At 37.6% G+C, this 21,861-nt stretch overlaps 1 protein-coding gene across 1 annotated transcript; it reads right to left on the bottom strand.

Moving 5' to 3' along the window:
• Positions 1 to 10,736: 10,736 nt before the first annotated feature.
• tmem169b (transmembrane protein 169b) lies at positions 10,737 to 21,525 on the bottom strand. The gene is made up of 3 exons (XM_028807537.2): positions 21,308 to 21,525; positions 16,153 to 16,522; positions 10,737 to 15,550 (listed from the first exon to the last, which is right to left on the bottom strand). The coding sequence occupies exons 2-3, from the start codon at positions 16,439 to 16,441 to the stop codon at positions 14,910 to 14,912; spliced, it is 930 nt and encodes a 309-aa protein (XP_028663370.1). The 5' UTR covers positions 16,442 to 16,522; positions 21,308 to 21,525; the 3' UTR covers positions 10,737 to 14,909.
• Between the last annotated feature and the right edge of the window lie 336 nt (positions 21,526 to 21,861).

Raw genomic sequence — 21,861 nt, 5'->3', positions numbered from 1 at the left:
AGCGCCCGTACACATTTGCCACACGGCCACCCTGCTGAGTTGATTCTACAATAAAATAAAATAAAAATAAAAACAGGAATAACCTTGAAGGTCAATCATCACCCCGAAAGTGGATAGTAGACATCACGTAGTATATGTGTACCAAATTTCAGGTCTATACTTCAAATGGTTTGCGAGCTACAGGTGATTTAAAATCCTGGACAGACAAATGAACAATCACAGTAGCATATTATATAAGAAGATAACCTCATTATATCCATTATTGCCAATCACTAAAATTTCAGTTTTCTCTTTGTTTAGTTTGAGAAAATTACTACTCATCCATTCAGAAACACAAGTAAGACATTGTGTCAGTGAATCAAGAGAGTCGGGGTCATCAGGTGCTATTGATAAGTACAGTTGCGTGTCATCGGCATAGCTGTGGTGGCTCATGTTATGCCCCGAGATAATCTGACCTAATGGAAGCATGTAAATTGAAAAGAGCAGTGGACCCAGGATAGAGCCTTGTGGAACATCCATCCATCCATTATCCAATCCACTATATCCTAACTACAGGGTCAGGAACACCATATAGAATATCATGTGTCATTGAAGTATAATTACTACAACTAACAAAGAATTTTCTACCTGCCAGGTACGATTCAAACCAATTTAAGATAATGTCAGACAGACCCACCCGCTGACTAAGGTGATTTCTAAGAATATTGTGATCAATGGTAGCAAATGCGGCACTCAGATCTAAGAGGATGAGAACAGATAAACGGCTTCTGTCTGCATTTACCCGCAAGTCATTTATTACTTTAACGAGTGCAGTTTCTGTACTGTGATTTGTTCTGAAATACATTTAATCCATTCAAGGATGTGGAGACCTGGGACCTCATGTATAACGCTGTGCGTAGAACTCACACTATAACATGGCGTAAGCACAAAAGCGGGAATGTGCGTACGCACAGAAAAATCCAGATGCAGGAATCTGTACGTACGCAAACTTTCACGTTCTTCCACTACATAAATCCCGATCAGCGTGAAAAGTAACGTACGTGCACACACCTTCTGTCCCGCCCCAAATCCTCCCAGAATTACGCCTCTTTGAACATGCAAATCAATATAAATAGCCTTCTGTGAAAAGACAATGGGAAAAGCACGGGGGGAAATATAAGAATTTCAGCGAATACCAAGTGGAGGCAAAGGAAAAACGTACTATTTGTTGGTTTAAACAGTGGTATAATCAACAAAAGGAAGTTTATCGAGTGACAGAGTGTTGGAGAAACTCGAAGGCTCAAGTTCACAAAGTCACACAGTGCCCGAAATAAAAAAGAAATCACATATCGCCGTGAAAAGGCGAGTCGTAGCCCACCGTCTGAGTGTCATATGAAAGCTTATTAGGGTAAAGACAAAAAAAATAGGCACACAGTGGGAAAAAAAGCACGAAATGTCAACTTTAATCTCGAAATTTCCACTTTAATCACGTAGTTTATTTTGCCATTAAAGTAGAACATCATAAACTTCACCTTAAAATCGTTTAATTTACTAGTTTCTCAAATCCCATTGTAAATAAAGTGGCACATTAAATGCTTTGTTCTGTATTTGATCTGCTATGTGCTCTACATGTGTGAATCACTACCTGCTTCTTAAATGGGCTTTCTCTTTCTCCGACAGGACACATAATCCATTACATTCGTGATATTACAGCTCTCTGAATAATTAAAATACTGAGATGTATACATGATATCTTTTTCATGATGATAGGAATGAAAGCATTTATTAAACATGGGTACATGGTGGCGCAGTGCTTGTTCATGTCTCACGCAAGAGGCTTGCGGCGCCATGCGCGACCTTCGATGAAATAATTTATTACAGAAGTACTGTCTCTTTCAAACGTACTAACCTCCAATTCCTGTCCTTACTTTTCTTTCTCCAAAAACCCAATCGCCACACAATCAGCTATACAGACGTGAAGCCATCTGTAAGCTTAAAACGCCGATTCTTCAAAACTTTTAAGGAACATTGAAATATCTTCATAGTACATGTTTAATTATTATATCCGTCTATCCTTCCAGTGTCGCGTCAGCACCAGCAAGAATACAACGCAATGCAGGAACAATCCCTGAACTAGCTAGCGCTGCGGCACCGTGTCTTCACATGTTTAATTATTAACAATAAAGATTATTTAAATGAAGTTAAAGTTTTATCTGTATAATATAATCAACATATTTTGCTTCATTTCATCTTAAAAATGATATCGTCATCATATGTAAATACGCACTTCATAAAGTGGCGCAGGTTGTGCAATATTATAACTGTAGTTCAAGTTTACAGTGAGGTAATTGTACTTATAAGTACAAACAGTTCTACAAGGAGCACTTGATGGACTGATTGAGTGCGTTTATAGTTCTTGGGATGAAACTTTTTCTAAACCGCGAAGTCCATACAGGGAAGTCTCTGAAGCGTTTTGCCTTGGCTCAGGCAGCGTCTGTTTCATGCTGTGAACCGATAATTCTCTTTCCGATCAGCTGCTGCTGTGATTCCCCACTCAGATATAGTGATAGTATAAATACTCCGAGTGGTGCAGTGAGAGTAATATGGAAAAAGATGATCTGCTGTGGCAACACCTAACGGGAGCAGCTGAAAGAAGAAGAAGATGCAGTGAGAGTTACAACGCTAAAGCAGTTATGGTATTTGGAATACTATGGCTATTTCCTGGACCATTATATTGCTGCAGGTTAATCACAATCAGATGCATTACACTAATAAACAATATGCAGTTAGTTTCAGTGTATTTATAAAGCCGCGTCAGGAATGTGGAGCTAAGAAAGAAAGGGTGACCACACAGGAATAGTAGCACTGCTTTGACGCTGGGTGCCGCCAGTCTGCAAACCGAGCTGAGAAATTGCGTACGCCAAGGTATGAGTTACCATGGAAATGTGCGTGGCTTTATGCCAAGTTTAGGTTTTATACATCGCGATTTGAGCGTGGAAACGTTCATACGCAACATTTCTGTGCGTACGCACCGTTTATACATGAGGCCCCTGGAGCCTACTATTAATTAAATAAACTATTGACAATTCACTAGTATGCAATTATTACTAAAGAAAAAAATCCAAAAAGAAATGTATCTACTTTTACAGGAAAAAGATTAGATATCTAACCAAGCCATGCAGCAAAGCAGTCATTTTTCAATTAAGTAGACAGGATGTCCTTCAGGAAGGAAAGTACTTTGTTAATTTATTAAGCAAACAAAAACACTGTGGTCTGTTTGAGTTCCAACATGTAAAAGTTTCTTGTTTTATTTTATACTAGCACCAACACCTCGCATTGCCAATATTATAATTTTAAGCTCTGGTCCTTTAGTTAGCTAGTCTGCCTGTTATGTTGTTTTACTTTCTCAGAGCCAGCAGATGGCACTGTCCTTAAAAACTTACTGTAGTAAAAAGGAAAAAAAAAAACAAAACAAAGGTACCCCAGAGTCATAATTTTGGGTTCCAAAGTAGTCTACTGTCTCTGCCTGACAAAGATGTGGTATTGCATAAAGAACATACGCTCACTGAGCTTTATCCATCCATCCATCCTCTTCTGCTTATCCGAGATCGATATTAGATATTTAAGGGCATTGATGTAAGTCAAATTGTAAGATAAATCAAATATGAAGATGATTTGTATAATAATAATAATAATACATTTTATTTATATAATATGTTCTAGTTAATCTTATAAGGCAAACAGCATGACCTAATAGTTGACAAGATTGTATGGGAACCAAAAAACAAAATAAAAGTTCAATCATTACCAAAGGCTCGCAATACAAAAAGAAATGAAACAAAAACATTTTCAAAAACATCAAATGCAAAATAATGCATAAAAATAACAAAATAAACATATAAAAATAAAAAAATAAACTAAAGCCAGGAATAGAGCCCTGGTTAAGTCCTGAGTAATTCACATAACCTGCTGGGCTCCACATATGCATTTCACTTTAAAGTGTGTTTACATGTAAAATATCTAGATAGGACTTTATTCATGAAAAACGTGATTATAAAGTTGATTCATCTTCCAAGCAACTGACAATTTAATATTGACCTAACTACTGAAGGGAACGTATAGAGGCGCTATGGGCACCATTTCCTCAGTATTATTCTGGTTTCGTTGGGGGTGTAGATATTGTGTTGATCTTTCTAACAACTAGTTAAATTTTATTGTGAAAAGTTTTTTAAGAGTTGTGAAGACAATTTTTTATTGCAAAAAAGGAGAAGTCAAATGTGGCAGGGCTCATACAGTACATGAAAGGCAGTAAAATAGCTACAACTAAAACAAAAGGGATGAGCAAATCTCACGATCATTAACAGGCAGAAACGTCAAGAACAAAACCTAAAACCAGAAAAGAGAATGCCAGAGAGCTTTCTTGCATCAGTGAGTCTTTACTTTATATACTACAGAAGGCAGGCAAATATTAAACATTATTTATTGTTGTCATTGACTGGAAATGGAGTTCAATACATTTAGAATCAGGTCTGAAATATTACAATACCCTTATTTCTCTACAAACATAAAAGTCTAACCTAAGGTGGCTTTATGGTTTTACCATGGTTACCGCTTTGCATATATTTTTGATTTACTTTAAATTTCTAATGCTTCATTTTACCTATACTAAAACTGTAGCATTAATATGCAGTTTCTTGACAAACTCTGCATTGCAGATTATACTGAGATTGTCTTTTGATTTCTAGCAGTTGCTGATTATTCTGGGTAATGAAGCATCAAATATTACATTTGGCTGAACTGTTACCAATTTTTTGATCCAGCAAGGTCATTTCACTTTGTCTTGTTATAATTAGCTTAGTGGATTGGTGATGTACTTAAATGGGTAATCTGATTTCTTTTTAATTAAGTTATTTGGATACAGTTAATTCCAAAAAGGCACCACACCAAGTAAGAGAAAATGCAGTCTTCATAGACACTAGTGGCAAATATTTCTAGAAATCTGTATATGTAAATTATGGATTACGCAAACATTGTTGTGGGCTAGTAACAATATAAAAGTAAAAAAAAAACAAACTTGGCATTCACAAAATACTCCTGATTTCATTTAATTCTACTTGATATTTTGAGGAGGATTGAGGGTTTCCTTTATTCTTGCAGGTTGACTAGAGATTTTAAACTGTGCTGCTGTCAGTAAGTGTGGATTTGTTTATAGTAAGAGTCCTGCCTTGTTCTAGTCATTACAGGCTCCAGTTAGATGCATCCCTGTAAAAAGTAAATATGTTGATTTATTGAAGAGCTTCGGAGAGAATATGTATAACTGTTGCAGAAGCATGGGTCAAACTAATTTCCCGCACACTTGACATGTGAAGTCTGCATGTTCTCCCCTTATTTTCTTTATGTTCTAATTTTCTTACATATCTTAAAAATACGCAAGTCAGGTAATGATTGTATGCAATCACATACCATGTGATGGTTTGGTGTCTTGTCCATGGCTTGTTCTTGTTCATGCTGGATACTGCTATGATAGGGTATTGTTCCTCCACAATCTTGAGCCAGAGTAAGTGGGTCCTATGTGCTGTATGTATTCATCTTAACTTAATTTTGTCTGGTGAAGTAAATATAACTCTCTCATCAAAAAACTCATTCGTTACACAGTGTGCATAGGGTACATTTACTGGTGGGATGTACATCTAACAGCCAGGATAAAATAAAGAAACCCCACAAGTCCAAAAATTGGATATTTAAACTAAAATTTTGGTTATAAAGATGTAGTGTAGCATTGTGTCAGCTTTAGGCCAGTCATATGCTGTGCAATTTTTAGATATTGCAGTCAGGCAACTTCTCACACTGCATGATAGAGTCGCCACTTGTAAATGTGCTCAAGCTCTACAAGCATGTTAACTCAGATTGACATGCCCCAACAATATATGTATATAGCCCCTGATGGACCCTTTAACCTATTGACATCTTGCAATAAAGCTTTACCCATTCAAATAAACAGGCTTCTCAATATGTCAATAAAGAAATGAGCTACATCAGGGCCATCTTAACACATGGGCATGCTGGGCAGTTGCCCGGGAGCCCCGCGAACATAGGGGCCCCATGCTAATCTGTGTTTGTTGTGACTTACTGAGTGGTTGTGTAGGTAGGGGCCCCAGTGCACTGCTTTGCCTAGGGGCATATAATGCTGTTAAGACGGCCCTGAGGTACATTGCTGACTCTTGATGTATTGTGTTCTGAAACTACAAAGAAAATGAAAAGGTGTAACTGGACATGCGGACTGTTGTAAACACACAAACAACATAATTTATTTTGCAGAGAGAATTGGATGCATGTAATCTATGTTATTTACTTTTTAGAGTGTTTATTTCAGTTCTTCCTAGATAATTGTGTCATTGGTCATTTCGTTCTATGTTTGTTGGTATGACAGTTAACGTTTTTGAATCAAAAAGGTGAAAATAAGTATGACAACAGCAATACCCAATTTACAATATCCAGCTTCTACACTACAACATACTGAAATACAATACAAATTATTTCTCACTGTATCATCTCTCACTCAAATTTAATATGTCAACTAGCCAACCTGTTGAAATAATTGTCATATGACAGTTGTAAGATGCAATTGGCATCGCAACCCCTCTCATACTGCATGTGAAACAATGGTGAATAAATATGAAATTTGAGTCAACTCAGGAAAATCACTTGACAATTTGGGCTTAAAGTCATGCCAAAATAGCACAGTGTATGCCCAGCTTTACCCATATGCGACAAAAGGCTTATTCCTTAGTAGTTCTTTTACTTATGGTTATTGCCTTTCTTGTACACTTGGGCTATTATTGCCTGCTTACAACCCTATGGTATGCATTTAGACTAAATCGTGTTTCAGCATGAAATAATGAATACAGATGCTGGGCTAGAATCTTGCCTGCAGCCTTTTGCACTTTAGTGCTCATAGCTTTAGATAGATAGATAGATAGATAGATACTTTATTAATCCCTGTAGTTTTATCACTCTCTCTGACCCTGTCTCTTTTACTTGACTAATGGCTGTTTTTATCTCCCTTAGGGTAGGTTCAGTGTGTGAGATTGTATCCACATGTGATGGTTCAGCTGGTGGTCCAAAAAGAGTATTTTCAAGCTCTCCTTCATGATCAAGGAGAAATTGAAAGACTCTTTTTATCAGTTTAATTGCTCTTTGTTAATGGTACCATTTGAAATATGGATGTGCTCATTGACATCATGGATCCCACTCAGCTGACAGAGACAGATATACATACTATGATATTCATGATATAGTTCTGTTACCTCAAGTTCTTCCACCATTTTGCCCCAGTAGACTTTGCTCAATTTTGTTGGTGTGCAGACTCTAACTATGTGCATTTGGATGGTGCCCACGAGGGGTAGGATGACTGGATGGAAGGAGAGAACACTGTTAGTTGCTTTGAGAATGACAGCAAACCAAGGCCTTTCAGCATTGTTATTCCAAAGTGGAAGGATGGCAAAGAATTACATTTTCTCTTAAAATGATTAGCAGATAAACAAACACAACCATGGTATAAAAAAATGCCTAGGTCAGTTTGTGGCTGAGAGTCTCTAAGATTCTTATGCCAAATCTTATTTGGTAATACTAAATCCTGCTCAAAAGAGATTGCCAAATTCTTTGTCTAGGAGTGTAAAATTGATGGCCACCTTTATAGAATTGCCCCCTACCAATGGGTTGCCACGTGTAACCACTAGGTGGCATTGCAGTAACCCATTCCCCAGACACAACTGTACAGACAAGTCTAGGTATAATAAAAATGTTTATTTTCACAAATACCTTGCGAAAAGGCTTAAACAGTGGTATAAACACAACACAACACAATTCTTCTCTCTCTTTCTTCTCCTGCACACCTTCCACGTAAGCTTTTTCCCTCCTCCAAACTAAACTACAACTCACCTGGACAAGGTCAAACAGCTCCTTTTTTCTTAGGGCTAGGGCATAGCCCAATGAAAGCACTTTTGGGTCAATCAGAAGTCCCATTAAATAGGCAGCATAACTCCTTGCAGCACCCTCTGGCAGAACTCACAGATCCCAGCAGGGCTGCCCCACTAAACTACAGTTCCCACCATTCCCTGTAGGTATCAGAATGGGTACCAAAGCCCAGGGATGTTGCCATCTATCGGGTCGGGGGACTATACAGCTTTGAAACGGAGCCTCCCCTGATCTCTCCATTACACTGGCCTCCTGGCTGGTTAAGTGAATGGGGCCAATCCCAGCTGGATGCCAGCCCATGCGTGCTCTCTTTTACACGTTAATCAAAATGAAGGTCCTCATCAAAAAACAAGATGGCATGAAAGAAAAATTCAAAACATAAAAAAAATCAATATCAATAAAGGAAATAAGTAAATATTGCAGTTCCTTAGTGTTCAAAACCACAATTAAAAAATTTGAGCAAATAGAAATTATTCTATTAGAGATAAAAGTAACAAGGCTGTATATATGCTAACAAGCATGTTAGTCTGTACCTCAGCAATACAGCCATATTATAACAATGTCTGGAACGTATACGTATTTGTAGGCTCCCAAAGCTGTATTGTAAGAGCTCTCATGAATGATAATCTTTTTGAACATTTCATTTCATTGTTGGTGATGCTATTGTTGCTGACCAGTAGCATAATTCATATTGGTGAAACAAAGCTGAACTGCATGCAGCACCCAAGCCCAATTCTGACATAGTTTCTCTTGCACTGCTAAGGTCTGACACTAGACTGCCTTTGAAGAACAAGGATTATTTGTTATCCCAAGCCACACCTTAATCAACTGGATTTCTACTATGGAGCAGAAGTTAAACTCAAGGCCTTACTGTTGCCCTGAGGTAGGGGAGAGGGGGCCAACACTAGATTATAAAGACAGTAGAGAATTTTTTGTTGTTGATTTCTTGGGTGCACGGATGTCCAACCTTTTGACTGATAAGTAAAATGTTTTATACATCAAAGTTGAAAAAGGTGCTGTCGTGGTCATTTCTGTCACTGACCATGGCAATAAACAGTACAATTTCAAGATATCACTGAGACTGAATATTCCATCTTTGTATTGTTCTGAACTTTTTCAGGTAAGGAAGAGAGACATTTCGAGGTAAGGACACAAAAGTTTCAAGGTAAGGAAGTAATACTCACTGATTACCATTTTGCATGTTGATTAACACAAGCAAGTAAGAATTTCATTGAACTGTGTACATGCAGCAATATTGATCTATGAAACTATGAACAAAGATTGATACATTCTTATTAGTTAGACATCTAAACTCTGCATACAAAACGAAGCTGCTGTTGCCGTTCTAAAAGAAACTCACACTTTGGCTGATGTGGCTGCTTACTGTTAAGGTCAGTATAGTGGGGCTAAAGGTCAGGCATGCAACTGCAGCTGGAGTCTGATGTATGTTGCCGATGAAAAGAGACCAATGGCATTTTGTCCTACAGCAGTTTATTTACTCACCCATCAATCCATTTTTCAACCTTCTTATGCAGTTTTGGATCATGGTAAGCTGGTACTTATCCGGTAATCCGGGAAGCATTAGGTACAAGGCAGAAACTATATAGCATAAGGCCAAGTGTAACACTTTTTTTAGTTTAATTTTCCTCTTTATTACAGCACAAAAATATACATCAACTGCTCATAAAATTTCACAACATCACATTAATAAAAATCTATTGTGAAAAGACACAAGATATTGTCTCATTAGGACCCATATTTTAAAAAAATGATACAAAAATTATTTCGTTTTGTAAACAATAAACTATCTATATGCATCTTCCCACTATTTCTTAAATCTTTGGGGAGAGTTAAATGAATTTAAAATGCAACTTAGTAAAATATAATGTAGCTCTTAACTTTTATTTTCCAAATTCTTTCCATTTAATAATATTTATATTTAAAGTGTAATTTCGCATGTTGCCCAATTTCTACAGTGATTTCTACAGTAATTCAAAATTGATTACATTTGTATTAGGTTGTGCTTTTCTTATTTTTCTAGATGTTCTGGATTAGGTGTAAATAAATCCAATCATGTTTACTACACTATGTGGGAATAACATTTAGTTATATTGCATATATATTTTGTAATGATTGTTTCTTATGCAGATATACAGTAGGTTTAAACGTATATTGTTCAAATCTCTTAAACTATATTAACTTCTGCATGAACGAAGATTGTCAGATCTGCTCATTAAAAGTTTCTTCAATCATTTTTCCACCTGGATTGTACTTAATTTTTTGCATGTTTTTAAATAAGCAAAGTTTTCATGATTTAATATTTATTTACATTGTGAATGCATAGTTCCAAGAGAAGACTGACCACACTGATACAAAGATTACAGTATAAATGATACATATACATAGTAAGATAAATAGTAATACATTATGATCAACAAAATGCCTTATTAACACTCCAGGCAATCAGATTCAGTATGCATCTCTGAAAATACAGCATCAGTAACCCTAGCTCATTTCCTTCCTTCTATTCAAATAACAAGTTATTAATACTGTGCATTTCACATCCTATCAAAAAGCTACATGATAAAATCATTATAATCATTTCTAGCTCAACATACTGTAGATGAACAAAGAGCATTAATCTTTTTGTTCCATGCTGCAAATGTCTTTTATTAGAAACAATAAAATGGTACAATCTTAAATGTCTCTCTTTATTCTTAAACTCAATGTGCACCTCACATTATCCTGTGTGAAGAAGTACCAGCCTTCTTTATTTAAGGTTTTGTTTTTAGGAAAAGCCTAATTGATCTTGTAGTCAGTGTTCCACAATGCCATGAATGGAGTTCTCTAATGTGTTTCTTGAAAACGTTCTGCATATATACTGTATATATTGCATTATCTGAAGCTTACATCAGATGTGTCTATAAAACCCTGAACAAATTTAGAGAGAACCCAACACACAATCACGTACACTAAATTCTGATTGATACAAAAATATATAAATACTTCTGCATCTCTCTCACTCTCCCTGTGTTAGGGGATCTACAGATAGCAGATCATGCCAAAGTTATTTAAATGTACATATTTGGCCTGGATTACTTAATCTCAGTAGCTGTGGATTTTCATTGTAACCAGGTACTATTGGTTGTGTTTGGACTCCAAAGCTAGCTTGAAGTTTTTATTTTTTCTGCACCTATGTGGTGAATTTAGAGTTATGAAAAGTAGCAAATCGATGTATTGTTGTTGAGACAGCTTAGTCCAAATTTTATAGTAGGCTTATTAATATTTGCTATTTTGCTTTTCTTAACTGTAAAAATCTGACATAGAAAAAGTAAAAAGTAAAGAGGCAGCTTGTCCGCATGGATCTTACTTGCTACCATTTCATTTTTTGGAACTGAACTATGTGTTTAAGCAGAATGTATCACAGGCACTAAAAGAAGCAGAATATAAAGTACTAGAATTCTGTGAACCAAACTTTTGTAAGGAACTCGGGTTTGCTAAATGTCATAGAAAATCTGCTTGCAGACAGTGAAACTTTTTGGAACCTTCTGAGTTCACAGCTTGGGATACAAGTTGTGTAATTAAATGGTAATTTTTATATGATGCTCATTTTGCCCATTATTAATAGATTGGCTACAATGAAATGCTGCTGTAGTTGATTTGAGCAACTAACTCAGACAAATGTTAGTATTTAGGTTCTATAACCACTGAAGTGCATTTGGCACTCTATTTTGCCACTGTTGTTTATTAACCTTATTTTTCAATCTGTATTATTTTGTCTGGCAGTCCAAGATGGCCACCATATTATCATGTCATATGACATGATTATGTGACTTGCTTTCTGAGATCATGTGGTCATGAGCAACAAATCTGCCCCACTACAGTGCAGCCCTGGAAGTCTGGTAAGATGGTCAGCTCTTCTTTTTTTTTAGAAACCAGACTGTATGTGATGTTCTTTTCCCATTTCTAAGTTCTGGTTAGTTTGAAAGTTCCTTTACATGCCATAATCTATGATTTTCCAGCACATTTTGCGTTTGTCTTCATATCTGTTTTGATTTTTTTCAGATTTTTACCCATTAGGGATTAGTTGTTATAGGCAAGTGCACATAGTTAGGAGATGAGTCAAGCTTATCTTTGGATGGCCTTTTTACTTTTCTTTTATAGTTCTATTTAGGATCAGTTAGGATTTCAATACTACATTCTGCTTTCTCCATTTTTTGTCTGTCTTTTACGGATAACATCAGGTGACTGAGCAGTATATTTGTGTATCGCCTGAACATTTTTATGTGCCTTTTTCTTATCATGCTAAAAAAGTTAATTGAGCTTAATATTAAAAGCAAGCATTAGGACATAAGATTGTTACACCTTTAAAACCATAGTCCTGAATCTTTCAAAACTTTCAAGACTGTGGGTCTGAATGGCTTTTAGAAGTGAACTTTTGAAGATGGCTAAATAAAGGAGAAAATTATTTAAATGCACTGCAAAATCAAAAACTAAAAGGGGGCTCATACCTACAACCCTAAAAATCAACAAATAATAGTTTGAGGAACAACATAAAGTGTAGGGTAATAATAGTGTTTATCATATTGACAACCATAAGCCAGTGTTTACGCTAGTAATTTGGAAGCTGAAAATGTAAAGAAAGACACTATGAAGTGGTAAAGGGAATTCTGTGTGTTGTTTGAAAAGAGACTAATCTAACAGCAGTATAATATGCACTTCAAAATACAGTAGCTGAATTCATTCAAACATACCCTTTAGTAGTCCTCTTTCTTTTAGCACTGTAATGAATGCCTAAGGCCTGGTAATTTCTGGAGCACAGGCTATATTCTCCCTCAACGGCAAAAGAAAGCTCTAACGTACAAATAAGTAATTTTTCTACTACAGATTAAGTGCAAGCTTCTGCCAATTTGTCTCCTACAGATATTTTATTTCTACAAACAATGAGTTGACATTTTCTTAAAAGCTGATTTGTTTGTTGATTTATGTAACTATATAAATAATGCATATAATTCATAAAATAGCACATAAAAGATAGTAGTGGAGATGGTCCTATAAAAAGCTACCTTTATAATAATACTGTATACAGTGGCTAATAAGCAACTTCATCCCATTTAGCAGCCTCTGGAAAACAAATAATTGAAGAATAGATGATGTCATATGCCTGATTCACTTGATGTTAATGGTGCATCTAGTCACAACATAAATAGAGTCTTGCAAGGACTGTCATACAGGATTATATATTAAAATATAAGTAGAACCTTAACAAAAGGGTCAGCCAATTAAACATGTTTCATTCTATCCAGGTTCTAACCCACTTTACTAGTTCAGGGACACAGGAACGTGGTGCCTGTCTATGCAAAACTGGAACTGTTCCCGGACAGGTCACCAGTCATTTGTAACATTCATTCATGTCCACATCCACAAAGGGCAAATACGGAAGTAACCTAACACTCACATCTTTAGAATGTAAAAGGAAAACCACAGTTTCTGGAAAAAAAAATCCATACACACATGGGGAAGGCTGACAAGCTCCATTTTAAGAACAACTGGTCAATGGGTTCAATCACAGAATGCTGGATCCATAAGGCAACAGCACTAATCACTATGCCAAGATTCTGCCCATAAACATTTTTATTAATATTCTGCATTGATTTCCCAAGGATGGATGTGTATGTCGCTGAGATTTTGTTAGCCATGCAATGTACAGTTAACCTCTTCAAGGCAAGGTTCAGTTGTTGCCTACTTTGATATCAACACTGCACTGCCTTACCAGAACAGGCTTAAACATCTGGAAGAAGGAAGGACAGTTAGACCAAAGACATATACCTATTTACTATAACTTTCATCTCTAGGAAAATCAGAGATTTTTATATAATACACTACATTTTGCAAAAAGTCATCTGTGATTTTGTTTAGCATTACACAAAGTTCCTCAACTATCAGTCACTTATAAGTGTATATATACTGTATAATAATCAAAAATTAACAGAGAACATTATTTCAACAGTAAGAAAGGTGAAAGTAAGACCCAGCATCATAAATGTCAGCGTTAACAACTTCTACTCATAAACTGACCTCATGAAGGTTTTCTGTTCATGAAAAAGTATATAGCACTAAATATACTCAGTAAACAGCAAAAAAGGATCAGGTCATTCCATATTTCATCAGTGGAAGTGCATACTTTACATTATGCCTTTTAACAGCAACATCGTTTTTCAGCACAAGACATTAAAAGAGGCCAATGTGCCTTTGGCATGCTATTTTGGATATGAAATCAATATTTGAAAATCAAAGAATTAAGAGTTTTAATATAAAAATAGAAAGTATATTTATCATTTTAATATGTTTGTTAGTTTCTTCATAGATCATAATCTCAGACCGTGGAAAATACAATGCATGTCCAAACACTCTCCTATGTTGAATGGATCCAAGAGATGTCTGAAAGCCACAGTCGGTATCTTACGCAGTGATCCTAGACAAGTATGTGCCATATATTTTTCTCCTACATCGTTTACACTGTCCAGTTCTATTGTAAAGAAAACCATTGATTAGCTGACCTCCCATGCAGGAAAAGAAATCTTACGTACATACATACTTACTCCATATCAAAGCATTCCTTAGCTGCTGTTGGTTTGGCATTCTCAATGTTAATTTATCTATAGAAAACATTTCAATTAGTCTTTTTACAAAAAGAAAGACCCACACTTAATCAGACACTTTCTTGGCCATATAAAGCAAATCTACCAAATGGCAACTTTGCGTTAAATGGCAGCACCATTGTTTGAGAAGGCCACAGATTCTGGAATCAGCAATATTATACTTCAGAGAGAATGAGCAACATTTATTGAAATATGAATTACTTTGTATTAAAATGGAAAGTCGCAATGAGGATAGCAAAAGCAATTATTAAGGTTTCCTACAGTAAGCTATCATTACAAGTGTAGAAAATTTCAAACTGCAGATGTTTCAAGCTCCTGAACTGGACCCCCTTTGCCTGGAATGCTGCCCGAGAGGGTGTCTGAGTCTAGAAGCTCTACTATACTGTAGGGAGAGCAGTCCTCCAGGCCAAGCTTACTGCAAATCCAGCCACAGAAGCCTTTCTCTAGATCACGGACAGCAATCCACCATTCAGCAAAAGCCCATGAAACCTGTGTGATGGCAGTATACAGACCAAGAGAGAGAGATATTACCACAATGATAATAGGGTAAAAGATGATAAGAAAGGGACAAATGGTTATTTTGTGCCAAAACGTTCGTTCCTCATTGTAAACCAAGAAAATATTATACCAGGTGATAGTGCCATAGTAGAAGGACATTACAAAGGAAAGTATAAACACCACAGGAGCACAAGCCAGGCTCCAGAAGACAACGTGGGGACCCTTGCTGACCCCCATCTGGCAGGCCTGCTTTCTTCTCTCTGTCGTCTCATTGTCTGTTTCTGTCTGGAGGGGCTCTTTGGACTTTGCTAGCTCTTGAAGCTCCTTCTCTGTCAAAGTCACATGAATATCCACCATCTGGCCCTTCTTCTTGCCACGTGTTATTGTCCCAGTTAGTGTAACATAACGGCCGTCCAGTGGAGGATTCCAGTTTCCTGTAAAGACAGATCATATTGTGAATAATCTTTCATATATACGTTAAAAAAACAACTGTTTTTCATTTCTCACTACCTATCAACCCCAATTCTGTTTTCAAAAACTCACAAATCAATGATGAAAAATTCATAATTTTCCTTGAAAATCCATACATTCCACTGTATTGCCACAGTAAACAGAATACTGTAGTAGTCCAATTAGAAAAGTCATTGAAATGACTAAATTTTTAGAAACAGTCAAACAGTTAAAACAGTCAACTGGATGGAATGACTCTTTATATGTAACCTTTATTATTGTATAATAAAAGAAGAATATACATTTTTTCTCAATGTTGCTAGATATGTTACATAGGTCTACTGTCTCTCTTCAAGTATGCACCACCTATTTACATTTTATTAAAATCTTTTATGCTGTATATTCAAATACAGATGTACAGTACAGTATACTTATTCTAAACAGGCATTTGACCCTCTCCCCTTAGTAAGAACAAACCAAGACCTGATAAAGTTACCTAAACATTGATAGCTATTTTAAGGCATATTTATACCAAAGTAAAAAAAAAAAGTCCTATTATAGAGCAGCAGCATAAAACTTTCTGTACCTTCTCCGGTTGGAGTGCTCAAGAACTTGGCCGCCTCATCCCCACTCTTTTCTGTGTCTTCTTTCCCTGGCTCTTCACTTGACACCATCTCAACCTCTGAGCGATACACAATAATGGATTCTGGCCTTGGCTCCTTTTTTCGTTTTTTTCGCTTCTCCACTCCAACTTCCTCTGCCTCTGAATGGCTTCCAATTGCATCAGACTGGCGTAGTGAAGCAAGACGGGGGCTCTCTGCTCCCCTAGACTTCACTTGTTCCATGATGACAGCTTGGGAGGCTTCTGTGTGCATTACTTTCCGTTCAAATCATCAGAAAATCGTCAAGATGTTACCCTGTTGTACCTCATTTTCCACTAAACACTTATTGATGACCTATATAAAAAATAAATAAATAACCACAGTTATTATTTCTAACTAAAATATCTACCAGGTCACAACAAGCATAACTCTTCATGTAACAAAAACCATGAATGAATTTCTGGATACTGTTATTATTACTTCTACAAAAACAAACAAAAAAAAAAACAGTTTATTACAGTCAAAATTGCAAAGAAGTAAAAACTGGACCTGAGGTTTGGAGTATGCCTGTTTTTCTTTGTTAGGTTTTATGGTGCTGAATGTTTAAATTTTATATGCTAACAAGTTGCAATTAAAAAATTAAGTAAAATTTTTAATTAAGTACTTCATGCTCTCTGAAGAATATTGTTTTTTGTTGTTTCATTATTAAAGTAATCTGCACTACAGTAAATTCACACTAACTGCTGATATTGTCATGAAGCATTAAAGTGAACTGAAGTGAACTGCGTATATCCTGGTAGTAGAAACCAGTCCTAAAAGGATTGTCAGTCAATCATGGGATGTAGTCACACCACACTCAAATTGAGCCAATGTAAGATTTCAACTTTGTCTCTTTCTATATAGATATCAGCTACTGCAAAGTTTTCTCATCATCCTTTTCTCACCATCCATTGTCACCTCAGGGTTAGACTCAAGAGTACTCTGAGGTTTAAAAATCACATTTCTGTTGTAATCAGAAAATCTTTCTGCCACATTTGCAGTGTTTTTCAGCCAGTGTGCCTATGCCGTGAGAGCTTCCTAGGTGGGCCATGGAAACAATAATGTGGCGCACTTGGTTCTGAACCTGAGAGGGACAAGCTCTGTAGGTGATCAAAACTTGTCTAAGGAGGACAGGACTACTTGGAGAAGCTGGCATAAAAGCAGCTCTGGGATCTCTATGTTAAAGCACTTCGGACATGTCTCCTGGCTGCTAGAGTCTATCTGGGTCTGAATGGCAGTGGGTGGTTACCAGCAAGCCTCACAGGGCTAGTGGATAGTGGGCATACAAGTTGCCTCTGAGGCAGAGAGGGGCGGGCAAAGGGATGAAGCAGCTAGGAGATGCCACCAAAGTGCTTACTATGTGCCATGTCTGTGAAAGCTGATCTCGGAATTGCTTTTTACCAGGTTCTCCAGTAGTTCTGCCCCTTCAGACAGTTGAGCACATATATGAGATATAATGTGTTTATGGTTATTAAAATAGTGGTGTGCCTTGGGATGTTTTTGGTTACAAAATCTGTGCCACCACAGAAGAAAGGCTGGGAAACACTGTTCTAGAGTTAGACCCTTTCTCATGTCTAAACACTTAGTTATGTCCGATCTTGGTTGGATTACAATTCAATCCTTCCTCCTTGAATTTAAAAATGCTACTCCACATAAAACAAACAATGTCACACCACCATTGGCTGAATCACAATGGCTTGCTACAAGATATCAAATTTTGTTCAGCATTTACCTGCTCCCTTCCAAATCAGGTAATTTGAATACTCCAGATTATCTGGAATTGCTGCTTGCTTTATAGCAACCTGACAGACAACTGTGACCAAATGATGCTGCCCTCTTCAATATTCCAAACACATGCCATACCAATATATGGCACCATTTATCAAGTCTGACAGCTCATGTTCTGGGCAACTGTCCTGAGAGATTTGTTTGTGAATTTCAGTCCATGGACATATGTATATTATGTTTAAAATTCCTCTTTTTTGGTTGATTTTCACTCTCATCATATACCTGTAACTATCTATATATATAATTCACTAAGTCCATGGCAAGCAAGACGCACGCAAGACAGCCACGCCCGCCAACTCACAGAGCCCCGCCCACCAACAATTCACTAAACAGCCGACCATGACGCGAGAGCAAAAGCATTTGCCAAGAACGTGTTCATTAATCAAGAACGAAAGTCGGAGGTTCGAAGAAGATCACATACCGTCGTAGTTCCAACCATACACAATGCCGACTGGCGATCCGGCGGCATTATTCCAATGACCCGCCAGGCAGCCAACCGGGTAACCAAAGTCTTTGGGTTCCGGGGGGTATATGGTTGCAAAGCTGAAACTGAAAGGAATTGATGGAAGGGCACCACCAGGTGTGGAGCCTGTGGCTTAATTTGACTCAACACGGGAAACCTCACCTGGCCCGAACATGGCTCACAAGTGCATGTGAACTGTAGCGTATGTTTGCAAAGCTGAAACTTAAAGGAATTGATGGAAGGGCACCACCAGGTGTGGAGCCTTTGGTTTAATTGGACTCAACACGGGAAACCTCACCCAGCCCGAACGTGGCTCATAGGTGCATGCGACTGAGGTAATGTGTGGAAAATGACCAGTCAACGTGACTCACAAGTGCATGTGAGGTGAGGAGTTGGGGGCGGACACATGAGCAGGCAGTGCGTACTGAATGATGACTAAGAGATGACTTAAGAAATCGACTAGAATGGTGGGGGTGGAATGGGCATCAGACGATCGAACTTGCCTATCTAGAGGATGTAAATGTCCTAACACGGGTTCCGTAGGTGAACTGTTACCGGTTGTGCCGACCCGTCGTTGGACGGTTAGGACCCGAAACCTCTCGGGCCCACTTCCCTCCCCTCTCTCCAGAGTTCCATCTTTGCATTCACTTACAGTCGTTTCCTCAAACCCACCCCATTTGGACAACTGTGTCTTTCAGGAAGTGTTCACCCATCAATACATAATTATGCGGCGTATGCTATGCCACGGGTTGGCTAGTACTGTCTAAACCAAGTCTTCCTTTCTATATTGCTCCTGATCCTATTTGTACTACTGATCTAATTGTTTTGACTATCTATTCATCTTCTGCTATGTAATGTCTATTTTGTTGTGATTCATAATTTACTGAACACATTTTCATAGTATCTTGTTAGTTAAAATGTATTTGTTTTGTAAAATACCTTTCATTGTGTGCTCTGTGACATGTACAAAATAAAGACTGATTGATGAATTGTGTAATTTATTGGCCAACCAGTCTATCAGTCTAGCACTTTGTCATTGTACTTTGGGAAGGAACTGGAGTGCCTATATGAAAGTCACACTAACAGAGGGCATATGCATACTACACATGGAAGGTATTCCAGTCTTAAACCAAAGCTTGGTCCATTGTGTAGCTGCACAACTAGTTTCAAATAGCGGTCCATGAAATTCTCAACTGCTACACCTCCTGTCATTTCCACAATAATAACATACAAAACAGCATCAAAACACTGTTAGAATTGGACAGTCCTCACTTACATCCCTGGGCTGTTCTTCTTCTGAATCCCCAAAACAGACCCTCCCTTTTACCTATAATATCAACTGAAAAAAGTGAACACCTCTTTCAGAAACTAAGCACAATTTGTGATTCGAAGTAAACCACGTCCATATTATGAGCAAACCTTTTCAAAATCTTTTCATATTATGAACAAATTCTTTCAAAAAGAAAACAAAAAAATCTTCTTAATGTCTTTGTGTGATCCTCAAAGGGCCAACACTGGGTGGTCTTGTTATTGTCTTATATTGTCTAATAGGGTATACTATAGACCAGGTGGCAATAAAGGGGATTGGAAAAAATGAAAAATTGTTGAAAATTTTAGAGACAATGAAACCTTCTGTTTTTAGGCACCTGCATACTCCCTCCCATGTCTTAGTGGGTACTCTGGTTTATTGTACTTCCTGCAAATGTGCAAGATAGGTTGATTGGCAACTCTACATTTTCCCAATATGAATGAGTGTAAAGTGGATATTCTACAACATGCATTTGCTTACAATCCCAGTTCAGTCCCTAGGACAAGCCCTAGCTCCATATCACTCATTAACAAACCTTATTAGTTTACAAAAAGAATGACGGTATACAGAACATATCATGGCTTAGATAGTTTGTCTAAAAAGTATAGAAACTAATTTAATTTACTTTTAGACCCACTTAATGTATTCATTTTTATGAGTTGCCAGTGTCTATTTCTGCACCACAAGTGCGCTGCAGGAGTCTCTCACACACATTTTGGAAATTAAGACAGTAGCTAATCAAAATCACAAAATGTCTTTGGTTTGAATTGGATCAAGTCGGCTCAAGTTAAGGAAGGAAAACCTCACACAAAGGGCACCGCAAATCCAGATAGAAACTGGAGTTTAAATACTGGAGAACTGCAGTGTTACACTGCTGCTCAACAGCAACTAGCACTTCACTTACTTGACAACAAAAAGATAAAAACCTTCACATAAATAAATGTAATTTTACCTTTTTTTTTCATTAGACCGGGACTTTTGTAATGTGTAGGGTCACAAGATGATCATTGTGCGACTACAATAATCTAAATTTCATATAATCTGGGGTCTTTTGCTCTGTGCCTTGACGCAGTTTCACCTTTCTTGTATGGAGTTGCTTCTGCTGGGATCACCCCGTGCCTTGCACCACAGACGTCTAAATCCCAAACTGGATCGCATGCCATTGTTTGAATGTTCAGCCAGCTCGTGATTGTGAACATTTTGTTTAAAAAAGCTTTCGATAATTTACTCAAGAATGTTATTGTTTATTCTATTATTCGCCCCAGTAATTAACAAAGAGTCACGAAACTGACGCAAACCAGCAGTTTTCCGTGACAGAACCGGCTTGTAGTTGAGCGCCCCAGATCCTTATATAAGCGCCCATTATGGAGAACAGCTGATCGTCCCGAGCCTCTTCCAGAAGCACTCGTTCGTAGCCGATCACACAAGACGCATGCACAATCCGTGTATTAAAACGGTTAGGCATTCTGACGAGGTCCGCCCTTTGTTGCTTATGACATGGAAATGTTATCGCTGTCATATAATACAAGCCTCGCCTTACCTTCAGTTGTTAATGGCGCTGTATATCGCGCAGCAGTCGTCTGTCACGACCATTATTTAAACAGCTTGTCTCGATGGCCAAGAGAGTGATACATCCGGACATTGCCATACCGCAGCTTACGGCGCTGTCACCATCGTTCAAACCTAACGGGCATAAACACGAGAAAGGCGCACACTCACAGCCTCTCGGGCGCTGCCAGCCACAGCAGAGCTGCGGGATTGCTGGGAGGGGATGGAACTCTTCCACAACGGACACCTAATGAGCCAATAGGAGGAGGGCTGCCGGTGGGTGACGCCAAATCTATTGGTTTAATCTCCCACATCTGCACCAGCCACCTCCTCATACCCATTAGTTTACCTTTTCTGTAGGTGTGGCCCCATATAGTAATAAATAGGTGTATTACTAATGTCCAAAAATCACGTAAGTGGGGAGGCTTCAAGTGTCATCTTTTCAAAACACATCAGGTTAGAATGGTCTAGTGTTATTAATGATATGTTGACTGGACATTTTTCCTTTTTTATTTATATTCAGGACTATCTCAAATCCCTCAGCTA

This window comes from Erpetoichthys calabaricus, chromosome 8 (genome assembly GCF_900747795.2).
Source record: "Erpetoichthys calabaricus chromosome 8, fErpCal1.3, whole genome shotgun sequence".
In the NCBI taxonomy this organism is placed as follows: Eukaryota; Metazoa; Chordata; class Cladistia; order Polypteriformes; family Polypteridae; genus Erpetoichthys; species Erpetoichthys calabaricus.
This window is presented reverse-complemented; position numbering and strand designations above follow the sequence as displayed.